The sequence below is a fragment of the Cottoperca gobio genome, chromosome 13 (genome assembly GCF_900634415.1).
Source record: "Cottoperca gobio chromosome 13, fCotGob3.1, whole genome shotgun sequence".
Lineage (NCBI taxonomy): Eukaryota > Metazoa > Chordata > Actinopteri > Perciformes > Bovichtidae > Cottoperca > Cottoperca gobio.
In genome coordinates, this window is record NC_041367.1 from 20,248,066 (window position 1) to 20,269,337 (window position 21,272).

At 41.1% G+C, this 21,272-nt stretch overlaps 3 protein-coding genes across 4 annotated transcripts; all 3 read left to right on the plus strand.

The window, feature by feature from the left end:
* Positions 1-1,945: 1,945 nt before the first annotated feature.
* LOC115017366 (oocyte zinc finger protein XlCOF6-like) lies at positions 1,946-5,905 on the plus strand. The gene is made up of 4 exons (XM_029445717.1): positions 1,946-2,724; positions 3,092-3,456; positions 3,809-3,878; positions 4,046-5,905. Exons 1-4 carry the CDS (start codon positions 2,307-2,309, stop codon positions 5,653-5,655), a joined length of 2,463 nt encoding a protein of 820 aa, XP_029301577.1. The 5' UTR covers positions 1,946-2,306; the 3' UTR covers positions 5,656-5,905.
* A 760-nt stretch (positions 5,906-6,665) lies between these two features.
* Positions 6,666-9,976, plus strand: LOC115017368 (gastrula zinc finger protein XlCGF52.1-like). Of its 2 annotated transcripts, none has more exons than XM_029445720.1 (4): positions 6,666-6,851; positions 7,922-8,237; positions 8,901-8,963; positions 9,247-9,976. In XM_029445720.1, exons 1-4 carry the CDS (start codon positions 6,726-6,728, stop codon positions 9,945-9,947), a joined length of 1,206 nt encoding a protein of 401 aa, XP_029301580.1. In that variant the 5' UTR covers positions 6,666-6,725; the 3' UTR covers positions 9,948-9,976. The 2 variants fall into 2 exon arrangements, with proteins under 2 accessions (XP_029301580.1, XP_029301581.1); XM_029445721.1 differs by lacking the exon at positions 6,666-6,851 and adding an exon at positions 6,973-7,202.
* Positions 9,957-21,207, plus strand: LOC115017841 (zinc finger protein 791-like). Its single transcript, XM_029446547.1, has 9 exons — positions 9,957-10,715; positions 12,461-12,620; positions 14,355-14,453; positions 15,312-15,522; positions 16,299-16,369; positions 17,062-17,187; positions 17,431-17,716; positions 18,712-19,463; positions 20,053-21,207. Exons 1-9 carry the CDS (start codon positions 9,994-9,996, stop codon positions 20,317-20,319), a joined length of 2,694 nt encoding a protein of 897 aa, XP_029302407.1. The 5' UTR covers positions 9,957-9,993; the 3' UTR covers positions 20,320-21,207.
* Positions 21,208-21,272: the final 65 nt, after the last annotated feature.

Below are 21,272 nucleotides of genomic sequence, written 5' to 3' on the forward strand. Positions count from 1 at the left end.
TAATCCTCCGCCACATTAGGAAGATTCAAGCAACATCAGATGTATACATGCAAACTGAATTGTTTCTAAACGTTATCACCAGCCAGTGATAATCCAGCGCTGACTGAACATTTGCTCCTCCCAGGACCCCAGAGCACCGCTGTCTGTCTGCTCTCAGCCTGTCTGTCTCTCTGTATGCCTGCCCAAAGCAACCTGATGATGTACAAATGTATTTGCTCAGAAGTATTTTCTGTAAAAACAAGAAAATAAGTTTATCCATGGAGACATTGGGAAAATGGCCCCTTGTCTTCGCTAAGTTGAACTGTTTTGAGTGCTGTGTTGCAGTGAGATTGGGCTGAAAACGATCCACACAAACACAACAGGATAAAGAGGTTGCATGAATGACATAGTCTCTATTATGGTACTGCTGTGCATGTCTTCAAGTCTCATCCCTCCACTATGCAATCACTGTAACATACCGGGGCAACACAAACTACCAACAAGAGAAAAGGGTGAATGAATGAACCAATAATGTATAAAATGATCAGAACCAACTGCAAATCATTTGCTCTGTACAGTCGTTTCTTTGAATTGATAAAATTGATAAATTGACAAATTGTGATATTGAAAGATAATGTTTGTGTGTGTCTTTTTGTATCTGGGGTCTTGCAGGGGGTCCTTCACATTCTCCAGAGTGAGCACACTTAATGTAAAAGGGTCATTACAAGGTTTTTGTTTTACATGCAGTGTCTCAATAGGCTTCACAGGACAACATCAGCAACCCAGACCAGGACGAAGAAAAACTTCTACCCTATAATATCCATTGTTTGAAAAAGTACTGCAGGTTGCATTTATGTTGTGTAATTCTGTGTAGGCATACTTGAGAACTACGACATTCTTTGCTGATTTGACCAAGGATGAGCTCCTACTTGTACTTTCCATTTCATGCTACTTTCTTCTTCTACTCTGCTATGAGGCAAATATTGTACTTTTTGTACAGCTTTAGTTACTTTCACTTTACAGATATCGATTATTAATAGAAAAAATAAATCAAATAATGAATTATGATATAATAGATTAAGCTACCCAGCAGTATATAAAGTAATTAATATTAGCCCCATCATTACAAGCTGCAACATTAAAGTAATGTACAAATATAACATCACTTATAATGCAGTTATATAATATATATTGTTCTGAAATGGGAATGAGTACTTTCACTTTTGCTACTTTATGTATATTTTGATGCTAATATTTATACACTTTTACTTGAGTAAGATTTTGAATGCAGGACTTTTATTTGTAACAGAGTATTTGACACCGTAGTAGTGTTACTTTTAACTAAGTAAAATATTTGAGTATTTCTTCCACAAGTGGTGACCTTTTTTCTTCACGTCAAGTTACAGATGTCTCTTGAGTTGTAAATTGTTCCCCTCTTAACTTCTCAGATGGTTTAATGTGTGTGTGTGTGGGTTCGGAAGCGGAGCTCCGCCCTTCACGAAGCACAGGAGAATATAAATACGCAAAGCAAAACTGAAACGTGCACATAAATTAGATAAATAATGTAAGCATACGTTTATTTAATTTAATAAAGAGCACCTGTTTAATGTGAAAAGTGAGTTGTGATTATAAAAAACAAAACAAAACTTGAATATAAGGGGGGGCGCATGGTTCCGTTGGGGGGGAGGGGGGCACTGTACTTTATCGGTGCTTTGTCCTACACACTTATTTCACAATATAGAAAAATAGGTCTTATATGCTTTGGCCTAAATATAAACATAAAACAAAATATAAAATATAATACAATCATTAGATCATCTGTCAAAGCGAACTGCGTTTAGGCATTTGCGCATGGTGGGAAATATTAGAGTGTGACACATCAAAGGCTCTCTGCTGGTGTGAAGGAGAACAGCTTCTTACAAGGACTAAATAAATAAATGTTCACAGAGTGATAACAGTGATACTTTGTGTTAGAGACGGGATTTTGCCCGGATATGAATACAGGTGTGCCTTGAGATTTTGGCTTGGTCTTTGGTGAGCCTTGGCCACAGACGGTTTGGGAACCCCATGTCTACTAATCTTAGTGTGGTGTTTCGAACTTTTGTTTTGAAATGTAGATTTGACACCGGAACCGGATGTGTTCAACGGAATCTTTTCGGAAACGCACCGACCGCCATGTAGGACAGCGAGCGTTACGTTTACACGGAAGAAAGACTGTTGTTGTGTTAAAGTGCAACTGACTGGGATTTAAGTAACTATTTAAGCTTACAAATGTCGTGCACATTGTCAGATACAGCGTGTTGAGTTTTTAATTTGACTGAATAAAAATGGAGGCAAGGTTCAGCAGCGAAGTGGCGTCGATAGTGGAAGTCGCCATCCAGACGGTCGTGTCTGTTTTCAGGGATGTTTGGGAAAAAGAGGCGCCAAACAAGGATTGGGAACAGGTGAAGTCTGGCGAAATCCAGGAGGTAGAGAAGTGTCTGGTGGTTCAGATCCACAAAGTGTTCACGGAGTTCTCCTCGGAGCTGTTTGAGGAGAACGAGGCACTGCGGGCCAAGGTGGAGCAGCTGGAGGACGTGCTGCAGGGGAAAGTCAGCCAGCTGGAGCAGGAGCTGGAGGCCAGAGTGGGTCAGCTGGGCAAAGAGATGGAGCAGCTGGAGAAGGACCTGAAGAGCATCAGTGAAGGCAACAACACGACACAGGATGGCCCGATCCACATCGTGATGCAGGACGGATCAGAGCTAGGTGAGGGGCAGCCTATACCCTGACAATACTGTATATTGTTATTATACTGACAATAAATATTGTACTCCACAGTCTCTCTGACAACTTTAGTTACTTTACAAATTAAGATTTTTGCATACAAAACATACAAGGAGTTTCTAAAATGTGTTATAAATGAAGCTAGCCAACGTTACATAGAAGTACAGCTGAAAAGATGAATCAATTGACAGAAAGTAATACTTTGACTTTATGATCTGAATATTTGAGTTAATTATTCTACATGAATACATCCTTCATTTCACGAGCCAGTGTTTCTTGTGGTAAACACATTCCACACAACATGAGGAACATATGCTAATGAAAGTTGATGTGACATTATGTCTCTCAGGAGCACCAGTGGTGTCGGTCTCCACCAGTCCTGCTGCCCCTCTTCTGGTTGCTGTGAAGGAACCCACCCCGAGTCCTCCTCCAGTTTCAGCAGGAAGCACTGAAGCCGCTCCACAGCCCACAACTGGATCTGTGACCGACCCTAAACCCGTGATAGCCCCGATGGTGTTTGACGCTCCCGCTGTGAGCTTGGTGGGTGCCAGCCAAAGCGTTGCCCTGCCCCCCGTGCCATTGGTGGTTGTCTCTGAAACCACGGAAACAACACAGCTCATCCTCCAACCTGCGGACTCGTCGGGGTCCACGCCTCAAAACACCCTCAATCCAGAGTCCAGCACCGTCGCAGGTGTCGACTCGGCACAGGAAAAGGTTTTGTGTTTCTCTGCTGTTTAACTCTGCAGATTCATATTTGGGACAAAATACTTTATTTCACTTTCATATTCAAATAAACAGCACAGCTTTCACTTCAATGTTGTGCTACGCTCCTGCTAGTGTACAAATCTTTGCAGACTTAAAATAAGATTCTTCTTCACCTGAATTCAGTGCATTTTCATTTTTGCCCTTCCGCTCTGTAATACAACACAGAGCGGACAGGCAAAATGAGTAATATACAGAATATTACTGTATATCTCATTCTAAGTTGTGTCTGTTCCCCACTCATGTGGCAAAACTGGCTTTATGATTAAATATTAAAATCAAATTACTTCCTTATTCATCACAGAAACCTGTGGAGGAGGCCCCTTCAGGGAGAACGAGGAGGACCAGGAGAGCGACTTCTAAAACTGAAGAAGGTACAGTTAGATTTCTTACAGGATGTGACCGTAGCGTTAAAGTTTGGGAAGGAAGTTGAATAGGTAGAGGATATAATCCTCTTTTTCTTTTTAAAGGGGGGACTATTGAATTAAATCTTCAAATAATCATGGACTAATTGTGTAATTTTGTTCTTCTCTATTTCCAGCTTCCACAGACAACAGCGTGGAAGAGAAAAAAATCAAGCCGGGTGGAGAGCAGGGAAGAAGGCTTCGAAGAAAAGAGTCACAGACAGTGAAGCGTTTCTCCTGCGAGCATTGTAACGTCGGTTTTAACTGGAAAGGGGAATTGAAGAAACACATGAAGGTCCACAAGAAGCCTTTTCCTTGTGAGCAGTGTGGCAGAAGTTTCCTTGAAAAGAAGTCTCTGGAAAATCACCTTTTGCGGCACGAGGCAAGTAAAGCCCCCTTGCCCTTCCCCTGTACTCAGTGTAAAAGATCGTACCGAAAAGTGGAGTCGCTCGAGAATCACCTCAAGCGTCACCAGCGGTCCAAACCACCAAAGCCGTTCGCCTGCGATCAGTGCGGGAAAACCTTCAGAATCAAGCCGTCTCTGGAAAACCACCTGCTGCGCCACGACAAATGGAAGCAAATGTTGAAGTGTCATCTTTGTGACAAGACTTGCAAGACTTCAGTCCAGCTGAAATGTCACATGGCCGTGCACTCGGAAGAACGGCCGTTCAGCTGTGCAACATGTGGGAAGGAGTTCAAGAGTAAAGACACCCTTCGCTTCCACCAGATGGTTCACTCAAACGCCAAAAAATACAAATGCACAATGTGCGACGAGACATTTAAATATGCCCACTCCCTGACTGTGCACAAGAGGAAACACACGGGCGTCACTCCGTTCATATGCACCTTGTGCAACAGGTCGTACAGGACTGGCACTGCTCTGAAACGACACAGTGTCGTGCACACTGGGGAGAAACCTTTCACCTGTCACATATGTGGAGCGAGGTTCAGCCTGAATAACAACCTGAAGAGGCACCTGCGCATTCACACCGGGGAGAAGCCGTTCATCTGCGTCGAGTGTGGCAAAAGCTTCTCCGACAACAACAAGCTCAAGTCCCACATGCTCATCCATGGTGCCAGAAAGCCTTTCATGTGTGATCTGTGCGGGAAGACCTTCCTCTTCAACTGCAGGCTGCTGATACATCAGAGGTACGTGCATGCTGACAGGAACGAGGAAACGGACAGCACGCAAAGGTTTTTCCAGACGAGAAAGCGAAACAAGTCGTTGGTTAAACCCTTCAGCTGCAAAATATGTCTGAGAGGTTTCAGCGCCGCATGTTCTCTCAAACTTCATGAAAGAGGCCACAGTGAGCAAAAGGAGTTCAACTGCGGCATATGTGGGAAGTCTTTCCACAACAAGTACTCGTTCGGCTATCATCAGAGAAGCCACGCGGGGGAGAAGCCCTTTGTGTGTGATGTGTGCGGGAAGAGATTTTTCCACGCCGGTAGTCTCAAGCAGCACGAGCGGATTCACACGGGCGAAAAACCGTACAAATGCGACCAGTGCGGCAAAGCCTTCAGAACGGACGGAAACTTCTACAGACACTTGCGGATCCACACGGGGGAGAAGCCGTTTGAATGTTTGTACTGTCACAGGAAGTTCCACCAGTCGAACCAGCTCAAGTCCCACATGCAGGTCCACACTGGGGAGAAGCTCTACTCGTGCCCGCAGTGTGCCCGGGGTTTCTCTGATTCAAGGCAGCTCAAGAAGCACAGCTGTGACTGGGCCATAGGTGAAGGGATGTGATGCCGGGGTGTGTTGACCGCCGGAAAGCTTGGCTGATCAACAAATGGGAGAAGTTGGGTTAATGTAATAAAGTCATGAATGAAACCGCAGTATGATGTATTAAGGGAAACCAAATGACATGTGTGTGGCCCAGTGCCTTTGTGCTCAAAATATTGTTTTACAAAAAACATCTTTATGAGCTGTTGTTGAGAGCTATTGTTTGTTGACAGAAGATTCATTATCAAGTAAAAATACAAACCTGTGACACGAGGATGCTTGTTTGTCCTTTCATTATAAACTGAGAGCTTTGGTTTTGGCAGTTGGTCAAATGAAGTGTTTTAACACTTCAGCGTAACTCACTTGTCTTTACTCTTAATATACTAGAGTTAAGGGATTGATCAAAAGTAATTAATACGGTACTTGATAGTTAAAGTAGTTGCAGATCTATTCTCATTCTGAGTATTAACAGTAGAGGTTGGCTTCATTTCTCGTGGCATTTATATTTCAAAAACCTCAGCTATTTAAAACTATAAATCGTTTCAATTCAAAAGATAGATACATAATTTAAAACACAAATACTTAAGTTGGCCTTTTATACAAACCATTGAGAAAGACACAAAGTTAAACATGTGAAATTGCAAAGATAGGTTTTGAGTTTAGATAATGTAAATGTTTTTGAATGCAGCAAAGAAGCCAGCTGAAACTATTTCTCTTCTCTATTTAATTTGACATTAAAGTGAATTTTGAAGTAATGTTTGAATGGCAATCTTTTTTTGAAAGATTTCTTTAATTTTGTATTAATTTATATTTTGTTCATTCATAATAATTGATACAATGGCATTAAGATGGATTTTCTTTTCAAAAAAAATGTTTAACTTGTAAAATTACGTTCTTATGTAGAGATCTGTGTATGATGGCACTGTATACATATATTTTTCGTTTATTGCAATTAAAGAACATTTGCAATCGAAGCAACTTTTGTCGAGTTTTATTTTGAAAGGTGACTTTACCGTTGTGCTACTTCCATTTCCGGAATCACTGGCGCTTACCACTCGTCATTGCAAGTGTCGGCTGTTACTTTAAATGTAAAAATGTCAGAAAACTTGGTGTTTTATTTAGAAATAAAGTCCATCATGGAGACAGTCATTAAGACATCTGTTGATGTCGGAAATTCAAAAGAAGAACAACCCACGACAGAGACAAACATGAGACGTGTGGTGAGTCAACGGTTAATATAACTGACGAGTTGTCCGGTAAGCATCACAGCCTCATCATGACCGCTGCGGACACCACGCAGTTGAACAGAAACACTCGCTGGGGGAGATTGGACCGACGGAAAAAATAAAGTAGAGGGGCAGGGTGACACCAAGCGTAACAAAGATGGCGGACTGTCATCATAAAGCTAGCTAGCTAAAAATGTCATTAAGTACTAAGGGGGGGAAATAAAGGTATTGGTACCTAATAAGCTGGAGGCATATACAGATTGGGGCAGGCTCTTAATATGGGTTTACATTATGGGTTTATGTGTTGTTCTATATAACGTTAAATGGCGTCTGGTGAATAAAATGGTGCGTTACTGCCTTCCAGTGATATAGACTGACTGCAGAAGATAACCCGTGTACTTTCATTCAAATTCAGTCGTGATATATAAGTAAGGCAGTAGTGGAGTGTAACTAAGTGCATTACTTTACTTGAGTATTTCTGTTTTGTGCAACTTTATACTTAGGCTACTCCACTACATTTTCGTACTTTTTTCTGCATTGCATTTATTTGACAACATTAGTTTCTAGTTACTTTGCAGATTCATGTTATTAATACAACATATGAAATCCTTTCATACATCGTGATGTAATATTACGGTACGCGTAAAAGTTAAAACTCTGTTTAGAGAACAACATTTTACCTGAAAAGTACATTTACTTAAGTAAAACATTGAGGTACTTGTACTAGACTTAATTCTAGTGGTACTAAATACTTCAACATCACAACCTTTCATCGGAATTTACCAGTATTTTACGTTTTACTAAACTTCTCTAAAGAGTCTCCTCATTTGCTTAACTTCCTAAATTAGATCCTAATTAAGCAAACTTACAAACTTACCCAACCATTGCATCTGTAATGTTAACATAATTACATTAATAATGTACAGTAATAGTTTTAGACATGAAATAGTTATGCTTAAATTATTGTATAGGTATGGAATTATGGTGAAACCCTTATTAAATACTTTCATCTGATAGATAATTTATAGAAAACTGTGCTGACTTCTTTATTTGAATCCTCACAGCCAGGTTTTGACAACATTGTGGAAATGTTGGCACGGGAGGCAACGAGAAAGATCAACACCATTTTCTCCCAACTGTCCTCAATGCTGCTAAACGAAAACCAGACTCTGAAGGGCCAAGTGCGGCAGCTGGAGAGCAAGCTGAAGACCACGGCTGAGAACTTTGAAAATGCCAGAATGTGGAGAGAATATGTCCTGAACGGCAGCCCCGTCCTGTTCGAGCAGAGCGGGCTGATCTACAGCTTGAAGCCTTTTGGGAAGTTAAAAACAAAGACGGATAAACTAACCGAGGACGGGATGGAGACTGGACATGACGCTGGTATGTTTACATTCATGGAAAAATCCAACACAAGATACTAACCCCTATTAAAAGCATGCAGTACTTTTTGTCAGCAGATTCAGATAATATTCCGGTTGCTGATGCTAAGCCGACATCAGTTTTTGTATAAATATATATAGATATTCTTTACGTAATATACTTTATTAATACAATACCGATGCAGATAAGTGTGTTATAAAAGGTGATGAGTTTGAAAAAAATTCACAAACACAAGTTCAATGCTCTCAGCTGGATTTAATGTTAAGCCAAACTTCATTAGGGGTTGTTAAATTGTATATATCTTTACAGTAACACAAGACACTAAGTCACGACAGCACGTTGATACAAAGGGGGCTTTACTAGTCTTAGAAAAATAAGTTTAATTTCTGATAGAAAACAATGTCATTGGCACTTGTGGGAGGAGTAATGATGAGGAGCATTATGATTTCTCAGCACCAGAACATATTATTTCCATCTAGTTTTGGGGGGAAGTTTGACCCGGGCAGCTTATTATTATTATTATTATTATTATTATTATTATTATTATTATTATTATTATTATTATTATTATTATTATAACTGAGGACAAAACATTTACAGTATTTTAAGTTGACTAACTGAATGTGTCTTTGTTTGTATTTTTCGTATTAATTTCTTATTCAGATGGCGGAGAGGCAACGAAGGAAGTGAGTTCTGAAGCTGAGTCCTCAGCGGCCAGTCGAGCAGGTGACATTATAAATAGTTAATGTGGAAGTAAGGCTCATGAATACACAGGGGATAAGACAACTAGTAAACATAACTGAATTAAGTGTAAATGCAATGATGTGTGAGACTTTGACTCTTAGACTTAACAGTAATCATGTAAGTTTTAATATGAAATGAAAGTTCATTAAGTCAAATAATGATTTATGTGCCAAAATGTTCCTTTTCACCATAAATATCGCATTAATATTGTGTTTGCCTCTCCTGCTCCTGAGTGATAACTTTGATCTTTTCCTCTCCGGTCCAGACACTGCAGAGGATTGTTCCACAGCAAACACGGCGCAGTCCAAAAACACTGGCGTCCCGAACACACGGGAAGCTGAAGTCCGGGAGAAAGGGAAGTTTTTTGTATGTGATGTTTGTAACAAGAGCTTCAACCGGCAGTTCCACCTGATGAAGCACATGAACACTCACAAGGAGCAGAGGCCTTTCGCCTGCGACCAGTGCCCGAGAAAATTCAGGAATACGGCCACTTTTGAGTACCACCTGCTGCGGCACGAGGAGAGGAAGTACGCTACCTTAAAGTGCCAGCTCTGTGAGAAGACGTTCAAAACTAAAATGCACCTGAAGACTCACCAGCTCGTACACACAGACAGGAGGCCGTTCAACTGCTCCACCTGTGGGAAGGCCTTCAAAACTAAACACAACCTGCAGGCTCACCAGATCGTGCACACTGTTGAAAAGCCGCACAAATGCTCCGAGTGTGGGGAGAGTTTCAGGTACGCGTTCACGCTGCAGTGCCATAAAAGCATTCATACTGGTGAACAGCCTTACAAATGCACGGTATGTGACAAAGCTTTCATAAAGAGGAGGTCGCTCAGCGCGCACCAGCGGGGCCACGGAGGGAAAATGTTTACATGTGAGACATGCGGAGCGGGCTTCACCCTGCAACACAACCTGAAGAGACACGTCCGTATTCACACAGGCGAAAAAACCGTTCAAATGTAAAGTCTGCGGGAAAAGTTTCATTCAGGACAACAAGCTGAAATCCCACATGCTTCTCCACGGTGCTTCAAAGTCCTTCATGTGTGACCTGTGTGGAAAGACTTTTCTTTACAACTGCCAGCTGCAGAAACACCAGAAAGGGACTCATGATGAAAGACACGGGCAGGTCATCAGAAGACGAACTCGAGAGCGAGGTAACCGCAGAGTCATCTATCGACGGGACAGAACGACAGTAGACGTGACGCCGTTCAGCTGCAAGACCTGCCGCAAGGGCTTTGACTCTGCGAGTTCACTGAGAAGACACGAGCAAATTCACACGGGTCAGATGCAGTACAACTGCGAGACATGTGGGAAGTCTTTTTTCTACAAAGCCACGTACGACTACCATCAACGGATCCACTCGGGCGAACGTCCGTTCGGTTGTGACCTTTGCGGGAAAAGGTTCATCATCCCTCAGGCTCTCAAGTCCCACAAACTGCAGCACTCTGGAGAGAAACCACATAAATGCGAGCAGTGCGGCAAGGCCTTCAGGATCTACACAAACCTCCTCAGACACTTGCGCGTCCACACGGGGGAGAAGCCCTACGAGTGTGAAGTTTGTGGAGTGAGGTTCAGGCAACTCGGGCACGTGAAGTTTCACATGCAGGTCCACACAGGAGAGAGACCGTATTCCTGCAGCAGCTGTGGTCTTGGATTTTCAGACTCACGGTTGTTAAAGAGACACAACTGTGCTGAGAAATACCAGAAGAGTTTAGGGAACACTGTCTCTACGTCCTGAAACGGAGCACTTTGTAATAATAGTTACAATGCAGAAGTGATTTGTTTTGTGTTCTTTGTCTGGTAGATCTTACAATGTTTCTTTCTGAAATGTATTGGACATCTAAAGAAATACACTTTGAAAACTGCAATCTTTAACTAGAACGAACACAGGAACTGATGTAGAGCTAAAACTAAACCACCAAGTAGTTCTGTAGTCTCAGCAGCAACATGTGGCCATCTGTGAGAAAGCTTGAACACTTTGAAGTGTCCTCAACTAGATACAGCCACCAGATAAACCTAAAACAAATGTGAGAACTAAAATTATCTGAATCAATTCAGAAGTAAATGATTAATGATTAATAAAACTTTTATTTTGAAAGGGAAACCAGATGCTGCCATCCCTGTACATTACACTATACACATCAAATCAGAGAGGATTTTTTTCTTCAAGACATTTGAATAAAATATGTTGGATTTCTTTTGGAGTTTGTTTTGTAGCTTGTGTTTACTTTGAAAGTAATTGCCGGAAGTATTTGTAAATGTAAACACATAAGGGACGGGTTCAGGAATTACATGCTTATTTAAAGTATGTATTACTTGTTTAGAAATGTATGTATTGGAATTGCATATATACATTTTATTCAGTCTGGTAGTCCCTAGCATCTGCAAGGGACTTGTTGTAAACATAGGTTGCAGACTTTGCCTGCCTCAAGGCTAGATGAAGGCTACATTATTTTTTGGTGCAAAGCATTGACATCTTTCCCTCAGCTTTGGTCACTTGGTTGACAGTGGATGTTTTTGTGCCTCTTGGGCGTGCTTGTGCTTGGATGATTGTTCATGCTGGCGAACATCGCTTTTTCCGCCGTGTGCAATGCTAACATCTGAATAGCACACTTTACAAAAAGTAAATGCTTTTTATTAAATAAGGGAAGGTCTCCTCCCATTTGTCTAGTTACTTGCATAAAGTTTTAACTTGTTTGGCAGGTACAACTGCGTCTCCATCTATCTCCCGTTCACTGTGACTCTCATCCATATGTTCTCGTCTTCTTCTGTGTTATTGTTCCTGTTTTCTTCTTCTGTGTTATTGTTCCTGTTTTCTTCTTCTGTGTTATTGTTCCTGTTTTCTTCTTCTGTGTTATTGTTCCTGTTTTCTTCTTCTGTGTGTTTACTGGCGGATAACGTTTTTCAACTAAAGTAAAACATAATACTGCCACCTGCTTTACCGGAGGACACTTTACCACTGTACACTTTTTATTAAATTAGGCCTATTTTTATTTTTGAAAGGTTAAAAATACGGGATAATTACGGGAACATATTTAAACAGGAGGACAGCGGGATAGAAGGAAAAATACGGGATAATCCTGGGGAAAACGGGAGGGTTGACAGGTATGGTAATACTACTGTGCAATTAGCAGATTATACTTACATACTTAGGTAACATTTTCAATGCACGTATTTTACTTACATCAGAGTATGCTATTTTTCCAATGTGGTAACAGTTATTTTACTTAAGTAAAGGATCTGAACACTTCCTCCACCAATGTTGTCTACTGATGGGTGCTGAACACAGACTGCTGAAGGACCGTAGTGAGCATGCGTGCTTTTATTTTGAAGAACATGAACTAGGAAGAGGATCATCACTGTTGTGAGCAGCAGCACGAGTTTTCTTTTCACAACAACGAACATTATAGCAGCAAAAGCTATGTGTTTTACTGCAAAATAATAGAACAGAAACTACATTTGTAGCTGGCATATTAACCTGTCGCAATGTCAGATTTGGAGGCACAGGTAGGCTCCGTTTTGGAGATAATGGTGAATGCTACGGTGACAGAAATGACCAAAGTTATCGGCGGCTCTGCATCAACATCAGAAATGTCATGTACGACTGAAAACACACACGGTTCCCCGGAAGAGAAGGTACTTTAAAGTGTTGTCGGTGTCGGTTACCTCCTCTCCGGTGTCGGGGCTCCCTCCTTCTCTGGCGGCTGAGCATAGAAATAGAAGAGCTAGCTAGCTGCTTTAGTTAGCTTTAGCGGCTACACTTAAATAACCACTCACTGTAGGACTGCTATGCTCGGTGAAGCACATGGTCTGACTAAATGTAATTTAAACATGTGACTCTGGTTGATCAACAACCGAGAAGAATCCATCTTTGATCGCCAGGTTGAGTTGTGTAGCAGGCCCAGGCCTATCTATCTGCTGTATGTCTAGAAGCGTTTCAGCCTCAGGTTTCACTCGACGTACCTGCAGATCAGTTTATTTACGTTAGTAAGAGTTACAGCTGCTCGGATCACAGTGACACTAAAGACACCTGGCTCACTGCAACGCACTCAATGTGTTATAAGTATTTAGCTCAAATCTAAAGCCTGCTAAAGAAGTACTCCGATGTTTTAAGTATGAGTAGCAAAACCTCAATGTAAAAATGCTGTGTTACAACTAAAAGGTCCTGCATTCAAAATCAAGGTAGCAAGAATAAAGTAGCTTATTATGAAGAATGACACATTTCGAATAAAGTTATTTATGTTATTGGACTATAATTATTAATACATGTGTATGTGTGTTCATTACTTTATTGTTGCAGCTGACAGGTGACACGTGTGTTGCTGTGTGTACTGCTGGGTAGCTTGTACTTAAACCCTGGGATCAATAAAGTCTCGTATTCGTATAATACTACATTATCATTTATTTGTTGATTATATTCTGTATTATTAATATTCTTCTGAATCTGCAAAGTCATTTGTAACTAAGATTATCAGACAAATAATTCAGACAAAAAGTACAATATTCACCAACTCAAGATAAAGTACAAGTACCTCAAAATTGTCATTAAGTACAGTAACTCTGTACATTTAGTCAAATACAATTTTGAGGAAGGCCTACTTGCATGTTATAGTATTGTAAACTACTTTATACTTCTACTTAACTACATTTCAGAGGGACATATTGTAGCTGTTACTGCCAGCTGCTGTAATGTCAGTTTTATTTTAATATTTAGTCCATTCTTTAGTCTATACAATGTCACAATACATGTTGGCATCTAACAATTTTATTCATCATCTAACCTCATTTCTTTCAGAATCAGAATCAGAAATCTTTTATTTGTCCCACGAAGGGGAAATGTACATTGTTACAGCAAAGAGCAAGAGAGTAAAGTGGCGAGTAACAATTAAATAGAATAAAATACAGCAACAGTAATATAAGTACAGTCATTGATACACATTTGTAAGAGTGAATATTGCACATGTGGTGGTGGAACATCTATTTTGTATGCAATGTTTCTGAGAAATGCAACGTTGTGAAACATCCCAAAGTACTTTCTACAGCTTAAACTTGCAAATATCCATTTGTTATTATATGAAGCAGAAAAGCAAGCAACTCTTTGTGATTGTTAAATTTGAACTATCAAAGATTTAATATGTTTTTCTTAAATTGATTTAAAAAAGACCATTTATGACTTCAAGTATAATAATATGTAAGAAGAATAAAAGTCCTAACTGTAAGAAAACAGGAACAAGATAATAATAATATTGTTTATTGGCCCCTGTCCTATCCATCATTATTTCCTTCTAAAATGCATCACAAGATTAGTAAATGCGTTATAAGATTAGTAAGTGTGTTATAAGATTAGTAAGTGTGTTATGTTCCCTTCAGAGGATCCAGTTCAGCGTCTTCGTGACGTCTCGGGCTCAAGAAGCTGTGGAGAAGATCTGCCAGCTTTTCCACCAATGTTCCTCTCTGCTGCAGCTGGAGGTATGGCTCTTCACTGCGTTAGTATATTTAAATAGTATTATTTATATCATATCAGGATCTTATCACAGCATGTTTACCTTGATGCTGAAGTTAGTTTCTAACTCATGTTTGTGACACAGAATTGTGAAACATATCTGTACATGACATGCAGCAAAACTCAGTCTCACTTCTTCTGCAGATGTTCTGCAGGGGCATTCATTCATCTCAACAACATTGATAGAACCTTTTTCTTATCAGCTTTGCTTTTGTCCAAGTGCTGCAACTTACAATAATTTATCTTATAATTTTCTCAATAATAATAATAATAATAATAAATTGTATTTATAGGCGCACTTTTCATCTACGTAAACAAAACTCTTGCTCTATAAAATGTCAGAAAATAGTGAAAAACGTCCCTCAAACTGCTTATTTCTTACGCCCAACAGTCCCAAAGCCAAAGAGTGCAAGAAAGTACATTCTGAAAATGTTCAAATTTGATCTTCTTACAAAACATTATGAACAACCTGAAATCTCTTAAGAAAATAAAGTGCAATTTCAACAATATTATGCCTCAGTTTATCATTTACACATGTGCATTACAACTTACAGATCACAGTGTATCTACAAAGGCACAAAACATTTCATCACAGGTATCTGGAACAGTATTTTTACTATAAGATCAAAACAACATATTTCTACACTTTGCAAAGTCATCCCGCAGGCCGGATTGGACCCTCTTGCGGGCTGGTCTTGGCCCCTGCTGTGAAAACGGGCTTTCACAGCATATTGTCAGCACCAATGGAAAACCAATTGACTACAACATCGTCACATTCTCCATTTGTCATGATCTCTATTTAAAGAAAAGCTTTGTGTCTGTAGGTGACACAGGGTGTTGCAGAGATTGAGGACCTGAGGAGGAGACTGGAGGAGGCAGAGACGGAGCTGAAGCTGGTGCTGGAGGCCAGCGGAGGCCAGATGGAGGCGGAGGAGCTGACGGAAGGAAGTAGTGGAGAGAAAGAGGGAAGCAGCGCTCAGACTAACGGAGCAGAGCCGGTCCAGAGCCAGCACTCCGGGAGGAAGAGTCGCAGAGGTGATGAGATTCTCACCGTCTTGTTTTGCTCAGTTATATATTGAGTGGAAAATTGTTTGTGTTCCATACAATATATTATTACACATGTTGATATTTAGCTTTCCTTTTACAAACAAGTCATTGATATGTGGCTGCCGTACAAACACAGTGGTGGAACTCAGTACATTTTTGAGGTACTTGTACTTTACTTGGGTATTTCATGCTACTTTATGTTACTTTATACTTTTAAAATGAACCCCAGTTTAACCAGCAATATGAAAGTCATCAAAAATGTAAATACTATAATATTATATATATGAATTTTGAAATGTGCCAGTTTGAATGCAGGACTTACTTATAGCAAAGTATTCTTACCATGTAGTATTGCTGCTTTTACTTAAGTCAAATATCTACTTGTTCCACCATTATACACATTTGAGGAACAGTAATTATATTTAGTGTTTTTCAGAACTTTGTGGCTGAAAGTTAATCTGAATGAATGGACTCGTAGGTTCTCCTCAACTGTTACTGTCTTGTGTTTTTATTGACACTTAGCTTTGAGGGCAGGATAGGAGCGATAGGAACACTGCACAGAAACTCTTTTACATCATCTCTGTTTCCACGAGCACTAACACGGTGCAGATGTTGAAGAGTTCTTAAAACACAATAAAAAGGTGAAGCAGCTGCGTGTGTCTCCACCGTCTGTGATCTCTCTTGCTTTCTCTCTGTCTCCTTCGTACTTTGTCTGATGAACGAAACACAACAACAGTGATTAACAACTTTCTGAATTTTCCCAGTTATGGCGAGCGATGATGTTTCAGTGAAGAGATCGCCCATAATTCATCTGTGGAAAGGCCGAACTTATGAGGTAATATCTTCTTGTGTGTAGATGTTGTGACGTCCTTTATTGAGGTTCAACTGGGTTTTACGTTGGTCTCGCTTTCCCTCTTCCTGTTCTCTTCCTCAAACTACGTTAGGAATTTAAAATGATGATGATGTATTTATACAGACTTGTGGCCTACAGAAACACCAGCTGTCCAAGGATGAAGTTTATACGTTTTATTTTCAAATGTTTTGCATTGTTTTGCATTGTTTGCATTGTTTGTTGATCGTGGGCTTACATCTGCTGTGAGGACAGACTCCGCTCTGAAGTCTCTCCACAGCAGTTCACAGTGTGGCTGCAGGGATTTGCACCCATTCAGCCACAAGAGAATTAGTGGCATTTCAGTTCATTCCAAAGGTGTTGGATGAGGTTAAACTGGGAAGAGTATTTCTGTATGGAGTTGTCTTTGTGCACGGGAACACTCTTGTTGAAACAGAAAAGGCTATTACCCAAACTGTTGCTACACAATTGGGAGCAGGCCATTGTCTGAAGAACCATTGAATGCTGTCGAATGAACATTTCCCTTGATTAGAATTAAGGTGCCCGGACCAAACCATGAAAAACCAAACTGACCCAAAGGACACAACATGATGTGTACAGGGGCGGCCGTATCTTTTTATTGTAAGTTCCTGAGGCCACCAAGACTTAAATATGTCCATATTCTGTCCTCCTCTCAGGACAGTGTCCAACCTGTGATAATAAAGGAGGAAGGATTCGAGGCGTTCGCTGACCAGGCGTCCTCTGATTCCGGTCAGTACAGAGATGATCCGAGCCCGGAAGATGACAACGACCCAGACTACCAGGTTGTTTTCACAAATACAGAATTCATTTTGTTTTTTTTCTGTTTGTAATGTTTTTCCCCTAATGTTTGTCAGGTGGTGTCCACCTTTATTACGTAAAGAATTTAGCATACATACATAATCCATCTATTCATAGATTCATTCATTCCAGTTTGTGTTGTGTTGCAGTGCATGCAGGAAAACAAGAAAAGGAACAGTGGGTTAGAAGGCAATGAATAAACAATTTCTTCATTTTCTTTCTGTTAGATAGAGCCAGAAGATCCAGATGACTGTGACCCAGGATTCACTACCAGACCTAAACGTGTTGTAAAGCCCAAGTCCCATCGAGTCCGAGCAAAGAAGGAGAGTCAGAGTCAAAACCAGCAGCCTCTGAGCTGCAAACACTGCAGGAAAACCTTCACCAAGCTGCTGCAGCTGAAAGCTCACCAGGCTGTGCACGGGATGAACGCGGAGAAGCCCTTCCGCTGCTCTCAGTGTGGCAGAGGCTTCTCGTTCCAGCGAAGCCTCAATGCACACATGCTGCTTCATACAGGTGAGCGTGATAATCAAGCGGTAACCTCCGGGTCTGAAACGCAAAGCCAATACGGAAATGCTTTAAACCTGCGTTATTTTAAATGACCAGCATGGGGCGACTCCACTGGTTGTAAAAATAAGTCTGATTGTATAGAAGTCTATGAGAAAATGGACCAACTGCTCACTTGAGTTATTACCTCAGTAAACATTTTCTTAACGAATTATTGTAAACGATGGTCCCATGTAGAGTAAAACAGACGTGGCTACCTTGTGATTGACAGTTCACCACAGTGTTGTCCAGTCTGGGTGCTCTCCTTGCTTACAGCTTAAACCCTTTCACAGTGTTTTCAGTTCATGAAAACATTAAAACATGTTGGTCGCTTAAAAGTATCAGGTTTGCTTTCACTTTGCTCCACCCTCTTTTGTCACTTCTGGTTCCAAACAAACAATTTGAGGCTTCAAAACGGTAGTTCACAAACCAATAGGGTGACGTCCCGTTGACGACTCCACTAATACAGTACAAGAGGCATAAGGACTCCACAAGAAGCTGACAAACCAACAGACCTGATATTGCCTTAAAAAGCTGTTATGGTGAACTATGGAGTTGAGAAACATCCATATAAACATATTTAAACATCCAGCAGACACAGTGACATTAGCATTCATTGTCTTTCTGACCTACTGATGTATGTAAGTCCAGTATTCATTCTCTCTAGATGTTTGCTAACCGGCCGTTTGTTGGACAGGGAGTGCACAGTGGGGGTTTTACGATGAGACTCAACCGTACAGGGCCTTAAATCCAAGACAATGAGCTAAAAGGGGCTAAAAGCTCAGTAGAGATGCAGAACAGGGCTTTACTTGTCTTTGTGTTTGTCAGTGCAACAGACCTCTCTTCACATTACATCATTTAATTTATGTTCATCAAAAAAAAAGTTTTAGGGCAGCGTTATAAAGCATATTACCTTTGAGTGAGCTGTATTCTGTTATTACAATACTCATTGTCCCAATATACAGGTGAGAGACCTCACACCTGTGATGTTTGTGGAAAGGGTTTCACCCTGAAGCAGCTGCTGAGGAACCACCAGCGTCTCCACGCTGAGGTCCGTCCGTTTCGCTGTGAACAGTGCGGTAAGAGCTTCTACCGAGCCCACGGCCTGAAAATGCATCACATGGTCCACACGGGAGAGCGGGCCTATAACTGCCAGTACTGCAACAAAAGCTTCACAATACAAGGTAACCTGCAGCGCCACCTGCGCATACACACGGGGGAAAAGCCGTTCAGGTGCGAGACTTGTGGCAAAAGCTTCAACCAGGCTGACACTCTGAAAGGCCATCAGCGGATACACACTGGTGAGCGTCCCTTCAGCTGTGAGACCTGCGGCAAGTGTTTCATCCAGAAGAGTGCCTTGAAGATGCACCAGAAGACCTCTCACGCAGGCTCGAGGGAGAGGTCGCTAGCATGCGTAGCATGCGGCACTACGGTGACCTGTGTCGACTCGCTTCGCAAACACCTCCAGACACACGCGGCCACTATTCCGTGTACGTGTGTGCTCTGTGGCCGGCGGCTCAGCTCCATCACCGACCTGCGCTCGCACCAGCAGCACCACACAGTGGACAGGCCTCATAGCTGCGGCCTCTGCGGGAAGAGCTTCAAGTCGTCCAGTTACCTGAAGATTCACCTGAAGACGCACAGCGGGGAGAAGCCCTTCTCCTGCGACATCTGCGGTCGCATGTTTACACAGCACAGCAGCCTTAAATCACATCAGGTTGGTTTGCATTGAGTATTGTTTTTGCAATGGAAAGGTTCAACAAAAGTGAGGTGAAGAAATATCCCTGTCAGTCATTTGCTGTGTTTGACATACAAACTATATATATATTTTTTAATGTTTGCTGGTTTGTAGCAACATCCATGTTTGAGCTTAAGGTGGGACCCATTTCCTAAAAATGAGCTTTAGTCAGACCTCATGTTAGGATGACACAGAGAAACCTCAGTGCTGACATTGCTCTTCTGGGTGCTTACAGATGCAACAGAGCACACTTCCTGTCACAGTAGAGCACTGCTCTACTAAAACGTTGACAGCTGTACGACTAATATCTTCTTACTGTTTCGGATCCTGTGTATAGACTGACACTGCTAAATGTATGTTGTTGTTGTTGTTGTTGTTGTTGTTGTTGGCAGTTTAGAGAGTTTGAATCCAACTTGGAACACTTGTACACGCAAACCTCACAGATAAAAGTGAAGTGATGCGTGAGGCACAATGTGGAGTAAATCCTTATACAAGACTTAGCGATTGTAAATGCTATATCTGAAAATGATTTCAGTTACAGTTTTTCTTTTAACCTTCCTCTCCAAAGGTTGTCCACACAGGAGAGAAACCGTTCAGCTGCGACACGTGTGGTAAATGTTTCAGCAACACAGGAAACCTGAACAGACATCAGCGCATCCACACCGGGGAGAAGCCGTTCAGCTGCGACACGTGCGGACGCAGCTTCAACCAGGGCAACAGCCTGAAAGCCCACCAGCAGATACACACCGGGGAGAAACAGTTTATGTGCGACAAGTGTGGGAAGAGTTTCTCCTACCTGAGGAACCTCAAGGACCATAAGTGTTTCTACGTCTGATGAGGCGTCAGCCCTGGTGACAGAGCGGATGGCGTAGGCTTCCCTAACCTGTCGAGAATTACATGAGTGGACGGATAATAAGAGAAGACTTTGCTGTGAAAGTGGTTTTGGTAATTATGAAGTCTGGTTCTCCAGATTTGTTTCACTGTGAAACTGTCAAAGAAAGTGGTGATGATAGACGCAGTGTTCGGATTATTATTATTATTATGGAACAAATAAATGAACCACCTTTAGTTGAAGTTGGAAAAAGGTTTAGATGAGCAGCTTTTATAAAATTCATTATTGTAATTATTATTATTTGAAGCTGGTTACTACAACAAAAAGAGTTAAACTAGTTAGCGCCACAATTGTAAGAACAGACCTCATTAAAAAACGTTCCCTTTAATTGAAGTTTTTGACTTGGCGACCAATGTGACAAATGGATGTAAAAGTGTCGTTTTCATTACTTTCCCCAATTTTACTAGAGATATCATAAATGATATTTCCAGCCACACAAGTAGTATTTTGCAGACGGATGTTGAATGACTTCCCTGACCTAAGGGGTGAACTCTAAGACTGTAAAGTGTGACTGACAGACTTTATTGTTTGCTGCTTTTCTCAGGATTTTTAAACAACCCTATTTAAGTTGTGAGACTGATGATCATAATGTTTAACCAACTTCAGGAGCGATTTTCTTTTCTTGTTTCAGATGATGATCTCCAACAGATTAATAAGATACAACTGATGTTTTGGAAACGGAAGTTATGTACATTAGAAGAGCCGATGTGCTGACTGAGAACAATACCGAAACAAGGTTTAAGAATGTTTCAACCGTAATTTATATTGTGTAGTGTATATAAGTTATATCAACTTTGTGACTGAGTCAAACTGATAAACATTGACATTCAACTCCTGTGAGTTTTCTTTTTTCTTTTATTGACTTTCATAGTGCATTGGAAGAAGCTTTAAAATCT

Bases quoted from the DNA above. Each gene is read 5' to 3' on its own strand.
- LOC115017366 (XM_029445717.1), top strand. From the start codon at position 2,307: ATGGAGGCAAGGTTCAGCAGCGAAGTGGCGTCGATAGTGGAAGTCGCC. The intron at 3,457-3,808 runs GTTTTGTGTTTC...TATTCATCACAG, and splicing joins TCGACTCGGCACAGGAAAAG to AAACCTGTGGAGGAGGCCCC. The intron at 3,879-4,045 runs GTACAGTTAGAT...CTCTATTTCCAG, and splicing joins GACTTCTAAAACTGAAGAAG to CTTCCACAGACAACAGCGTG.
- LOC115017368 (XM_029445720.1), top strand. From the start codon at position 6,726: ATGTCAGAAAACTTGGTGTTTTATTTAGAAATAAAGTCCATCATGGAG. The intron at 8,238-8,900 runs GTATGTTTACAT...TTTCTTATTCAG, and splicing joins GGAGACTGGACATGACGCTG to ATGGCGGAGAGGCAACGAAG. The intron at 8,964-9,246 runs GTGACATTATAA...TCTCCGGTCCAG, and splicing joins CTCAGCGGCCAGTCGAGCAG to ACACTGCAGAGGATTGTTCC.
- LOC115017841 (XM_029446547.1), top strand. From the start codon at position 9,994: ATGCTTCTCCACGGTGCTTCAAAGTCCTTCATGTGTGACCTGTGTGGA. The intron at 14,454-15,311 runs GTATGGCTCTTC...TTGTGTCTGTAG, and splicing joins CCTCTCTGCTGCAGCTGGAG to GTGACACAGGGTGTTGCAGA. The intron at 15,523-16,298 runs GTGATGAGATTC...GAATTTTCCCAG, and splicing joins CGGGAGGAAGAGTCGCAGAG to TTATGGCGAGCGATGATGTT.